The 6275-nt window shown below is 37.3% G+C and overlaps 1 protein-coding gene across 1 annotated transcript; it reads left to right on the forward strand.

The window, feature by feature from the left end:
* The first annotated feature begins 5330 nt into the window (after positions 1 to 5330).
* On the forward strand, positions 5331 to 6275 carry LOC123238697 (olfactory receptor 51V1-like). Its single transcript, XM_044665905.1, has one exon. The coding sequence runs from the start codon at positions 5331 to 5333 to the stop codon at positions 6273 to 6275; it is 945 nt and encodes a 314-aa protein (XP_044521840.1).

The following is a 6275-nucleotide window of genomic DNA, read 5'->3' on the forward strand; positions in this document are numbered from 1 at the left end:
AACAGTTTTTACTGGTTTTACCAGCACACTTCTAAAAATGATTTAAACAATATAAATGGAAAGAACAACAATTAAATTGTCTAAATTGTTGGAAGGGGTAGGAGCCAATTGTTGGGGACCCAACTGGTCAGTGTTTTTGGAACTCAATAGATTAGGTCAAAAGAATTGCCGAAGTAACAAAAAACCATAAAATATTTCAATTTTCTAGAAATATACAAAACTCTCATGAGGAAAACTAAACAATAGAAGTAATTAGAGTAATATAGCAAATTATAAATTAAACTATATAGCTAAAGCAACACCAGTCAAAAATCCAATTAGATGGCAATGGAATTTAAATAGAAAAATAATTAGAAAAGAATAACAAATAGTATTTTTTAAAAAGCTGATAAAGGAGATTTTGCATTCCAAGATTTAAAAAAATATTATAAAGAGACATTAACATAAAAATTAACTGCTATTAAACTAAAAAAACAAAGCAAAACAAGAAAAATAGATCAGTGAACTAGAATGAGATATCTCTATTGCATTTCATATTTGATAAGCCTATAAATATAACACTAGAGAAGAGACTTCATTTAGTAAGAGAAGTCGGAAATATTATTTAGTAATTTCACGAGACATTGAAAAAACTGACTTGGAACTACATTTCACACCTTATATCACAGTGAATTTCTACTGAAGAAGGATAAACAAAAGATAAACAAATGAACTCTGTAAAAAGAGGCTCCTTCAGTTGGAGGATGGGTAAGCGAGAAAAAGATCTGAGTGGAATTCCTCTCTCTCACCACAGGAATCCTCTAATTACTTGGGAGGTTATTTGATGATGGCTTCCCTAAATGAAATGACTTGATCTACTTCTGCTGCTCTGTACTTGAAGAAAGCAGGGTTTCTCTGTGGTTTGAGATATTTCTTATCTTTCTGTTGAAGTTCTTAGCCAGAGATAGCTGGAGAAACCTCCCCACACCAACACCTCTCTCCAACTGAAAATCAGTTGGAAAATGGTGGATCATCTTCAGGTAGGCAGAAGGTTTGCTTCACTCCTTGATAACTTTGCCAAATGAACTAGGAACACTATCTGACTTTGTAATTAACTTTTAATAACAGGAATTGATTAGAGGGAAGTTGGCAGGGTTAAGGAAAGAGGGAGTAAGGGAATGGCTAGTTATTTCTTTGTTAAATCCTAGAGTCCAAGGCCTGGCCAAGGCTGAAGCCCAAGCTAAATCCCTCTCACCCCTCCCACTAAAATCCTTATTCCTAGCTATCTTGAAATGGATTAGAAGTCACTAGGGGGATAATTGGTAGTGGAAAATTGAGGGTAAGCAGTTGTAGGAAAATAGGCTCTCAAAAGAGTCTCTGAATCTCTAAGTTGAAGCAGTGATGTAGAATCAGTCTTGGCAAGAACCGAATATGGCTGTTGGGACTGTTGTCCAGGGACAACAAAGGGTTAGAACAGGCTTTCCTCAGGACATGCTGTCATTCACCTCCATCTCCTTTGCAGCTCCCAAAACCAACTCCTCCCTTGCTTTGATGGGGGGGTTCCCCCTTTTATCCTACTGGTTCCAACAGATTTCAACTGATCCTGCTTCATGGGGTTCTGCTGTAGCCCCCTATAATTCCATTTTTACAACTATAAAATAGAAGAAAAATTCTCAAATTGTCAAAATTCTGGATGGGAGTTTTTTTCTATTAAGCAAAAAGAAGGATATATTAGAGGAAAATGAGGCATAATTGGTTATATTTAAATTTAAAAATACAACAAAATCCAAAGTTTCACACTTCAAATATTAATCACTTGATATCAATCATTAAGATTTAATTAGCTTTTAGAAAATGATATTTACAAAGGTAGTATATATGTGGCACAAAAGTATATAAAATATATTTTGTGATAGCATTCAAACCCCTGTCCTCTATCAAAATCTCTGACACATTTTTCCCACAAGTATATATAGCATCTAGGGAAAATGAGCCCAAGTTTAGAACACATGTAACAATATAATTCCAGGAAGTCCCTTTGCTGGGATCCTTAGGATATTCACTTTCCATTTTGTTGTTGTGCAGTTGAATAAGTTGTGTCTTACTTTTAGTGATTCTCTTTGGGGTTTTCTTGGCAAAGATACTGGAGTGGTTTGTCATTTCCTTCTTCAGCTCATTTCACAGGTGAGAATATTGAGGCAAACAGGGTTAAGTGACTTGCCTAGGTCATATAGCTAATAAGTATCTGAAAACCAATTTGAATTAGTCTTTCTGAATCAAGGCCCAGAACTCTATCCACTGAGCCACCTAGCTGCCCTAAAATTGTTGTTGATGTTTTCAGTAGTGTCTGACTCTTTGTCAAGACCCCATTTGGGGTTTTCTTTGCAAAGATACTGGAGTGGTTTATCATTTCCTTCTTCAGCTATTTTTTACAGATGAGGAAACTGAGGCAAACAGGATGAGGTGACTTGCCCTGGGGCACACAATTAGTAAGTGTCTGAAGCAGTTTGAACTCAGGAATATGGCACTCTGTCCACTGGGCCAGCTAGCTGGCCATTCACTCTAAATAGGGCAAAATTTTTCTGCTAGGCTTATTGTATAACCTTGAATCTTCCTTTCCTTATTTCATCAGGTTTATACTTAGCTCCAAAGGCAGAGACTACCATCATAAGTTTGTTACAAGAGTAATGGAAGGATGCTGATGAGAAGGTTCAAATTCTCTGACTCTCCATCGTTTATAAGGCTTTCTTTTCTATCCTGAGGAGATAGGAAAAGCATGAAGGAGACTGAGATCCTTGCCTCCCTTCAGTGATTCTTTCTCAGGACCACATGGCTAAAGGCACTTTTACCCTGAAAAATGTTCAGATTTCTATAATTCCAAAATAGCTCATTAGTTTTTAAAAAAAGCCCCATGGATTGTAACAAATCCAAAATAGATATCATTTTCAAATTCACTGTAGTTCACTAAATTACAAACATCTAAATTCATGAAGGACTTCCCCACACTTTGTCTAAAGTTTATGATTGATTGAATAGAGAAGTGTTGCCACCTGTTTGAAGTATTAAGACAGAGCATCCTTAAGAGGGGTGGGAGATTTGATTGAGTCAGTCAACCCCTCCTTCTACTCTGCCATAAGTTACTCTGATCTCTCAATGATGTTTCTGTTGATGGAGACACAATGAAGCCTAAAATCTGGGAATGAAATTTTCAATATTTGAGTGCTTTATATGGGGTTTCCTTTTACTTTTCTCACATGATTCTGTCTCTTGGACCACATGAGTTTGAGAGGATCGGTTTTCCCATCCAAATTCCATCCTTCTAAATAGAAAACATGGACTTAGTCTTAGATGTCTGGACAATTTGGGTCATTTATAGAGAAGATTTCTTTGACCTCTTCAGTTTTTCTCCTTTCTCAATTTTTCTTGGATTATACTTATCCACAAACCTATTCTATCTTGAAAATTGTTAGTGATAAATTCATTTGGAATCAAGAATTCATATTTTATGTTACATCTCTATTATATTATCTGTTCTCCCCATTTATACTCAAAGATGTTCTCAAACACCTCAACTTTTAAATGAGAAAGATTTTTCCCCAGTTTTTGTTTGTTTCTTTTGTCCTGAAATGAAAGAAAAAAAATAGTAAGAAGATGGGGCCCAGAATAGGGGAGAAGTTTTTTAATCTTTTCATGTTTAAAAAGCCACGTTTTCCCATAAATTTTTAAGTAAATTCAGTTATTAAGGTAAACATATATGTATGTACATATACATAGACATTTCCATAAGTAATGAATACTCTTGGAGGTCCTGGATTTCTCATATTATCAGTTCTCAATGTTTGTGGGAGTAATATTCCTATAAAATAGCATGAAAGTAAAAATTACAAGTGTCAACACTTTGAGCCTATAAGATATATTGGATTAGGTTTCCATAACAACAAAAAATTATAATTTTTCCTAGAAATTGCTGAAAATATACTTTAGTGCATACAATTTTTGTAACAAAACATTTATTCTGATAATATCTACTTCATTTAATACAGTAAACAATGACACAAACATAAAATGCAGCATAGAAATAAAATCAGAGAGAAAAGAAATCTCTGAGATTGGTAGGGTCTTGACATAGAGTTTGGCACTCTGTCCTTCACAATTGGGGATGGCATTGAAGATCATGAAGAGCACACCTCATTCATTTAGAAATTCAGCATTTCAAGGGAACATCTGACTTTATGTTCCCAGTTTCTATGTCAACAAGAGCATGAAGAGTCATATGTGACTGAAATTACTCAACAATAACAACTTTTTTTTAAACCCTTGTATTTTCGGTGTATTGTCTCATAGGTGGAAGAGTGGTAAGGGTGGGCAATGGGGGTCAAGTGACTTGCCCATGGTCACACAGCTGGGAAGTGGCTGAGGCCGGGTTTGAACCTAGGACCTCCTGTCTCTAGGCCTGACTCTCACTCCACTGAGCTACCCAGCTGCCCCAAAAATAACAACTTTTGACATCACAGTTATTACTTTTTCACTTGACATACTTAATTTCTAAATGAATGAGGTGGGACCTAGGTCTGAAACTGGGGAATTGTTTCATGCCTTTAACTGAGAAATGGAGAGATGAGATAAACATCCCAGGAGATCAGCACTAGAGGCCAGTGGCTAATGGGAGTCTACATAAATTCTCTCCTCCTTCCATCCTGACCCTGAAGAACAGCAAGCAGAAGAACCTCCAGATTTTGAGACTGGGATGGAGGGAGAGTAGGAGCATATTGGGTGAGTTAATTAATGAGACATTAGGAAGCACAGAAAATAAGAGATAGATTTTGGGGAAAGAAAACAAACCACTCAAAGGTGGAATGGGACTCCTTCTGAGGAGGACATCTTATGTATATCCATGTATTCTAAATACACTGAAGAGAAGGACTACTCCTATTTTCATGTAGTTTAATTTAATCTTCCAAGCTGTCCCATCCTTCTGGCATCAGAGAAAATTCATCCCTGATACCAAGACAGATCTAAACTCTGTAGTGAAGTCTCACAATTGCCCTCTCACAGAATTTTTTTTTTATTATCTAGTCCCCAGAATTAAAATTTGAGTCACTGAACTCTTGGATACATCAAAAGCAACAATGCCCTGGTCCAATCTGAGGGTGACAAGGCTTCTTTTTCTTGGAAAATAAAATATATTTCTCATAAAGCTACTTAATTATGTCATCTCAGATATCATTAAGGAAGAACTGTGTGTGTTATTCTAAAATTACAATCCAAGGGTGATTTTAAATGGAAGGGAATAAAGGTTTTTGACATGGACGTAGTCCTTGATTTTACTTTAAAAAGAGAATCCTATACTCATGTCTGCTCAACCTGGCTTCAATATTAGTTCCTCCATGTTCCTCCTCACAGGCTTCCCTGGCCTGGAACATTTGTATATGTGGATTGCTATTCCCTTCTCCTCCATTTATGCCATGGTTCTCCTTGGGAATTGCATGATTCTCCATGTGATCCGGACTGAACAGAGTCTGCATGAGCCCATGTTCTACTTCCTAGCTATGCTGGCCCTCACCGACTTATGCATGGGGATTTCCACTGTGCACACAGTCCTGGGGATCCTGTGGGGGTTCAGTGACAAGATCAGTTTGGATGCCTGTATTGGCCAGTCTTTCTTCATTCATGGTCTTTCCTTTATGGAATCTTCTGTCCTACTCACCATGTCCTTCGATCGTTACATTGCAATCTGCAACCCACTACGCTACTCCTCTATCCTGACTGATGCCAGGATAATCAAGATTGGGATAGCCATTATAATTAGGAGCTTCTTATTTATCACTCCTGTTATCATCCGCCTAAAAATTTTCAATTACTGCCGGCCCCATGTTCTCTCTCATTCCTTCTGTCTCCATCAGGATCTCCTCAGGCTGACCTGCTCTGACATTCGCTTTAACAGCTTCTATGCATTGGGGCTAGTCATTTGTACATTAATGTTAGACTCTGTCCTCATCCTCATCTCCTATGTTCTAATCCTGAAATCTGTCTTAGCAATTGCATCTCGGGGTGAAAGACTCAAATCTTTTCAGACTTGTATCTCTCATATCTGTGCTGTCCTTGTCTTTTATATTCCCATCATCAGTCTAACTATGGTACACCGTTTTGGCAAGCACCTCTCCCCTATAGTGCATGTCCTTATGGGCAATATTTATATTCTTTTTCCACCCTTGATGAACCCAATTATCTACAGCGTCAAGACCCAACAGATCCGAAGCAGGATACAGAGACTCTTCCCAAGACAAAGGAACTGA

This window comes from Gracilinanus agilis, chromosome 3, assembly GCF_016433145.1.
Source record: "Gracilinanus agilis isolate LMUSP501 chromosome 3, AgileGrace, whole genome shotgun sequence".
NCBI lineage: Eukaryota > Metazoa > Chordata > Mammalia > Didelphimorphia > Didelphidae > Gracilinanus > Gracilinanus agilis.

Coding starts and splice junctions, on each gene's coding strand:
- LOC123238697 (XM_044665905.1), top strand. CDS start 5,331: ATGTCTGCTCAACCTGGCTTCAATATTAGTTCCTCCATGTTCCTCCTC.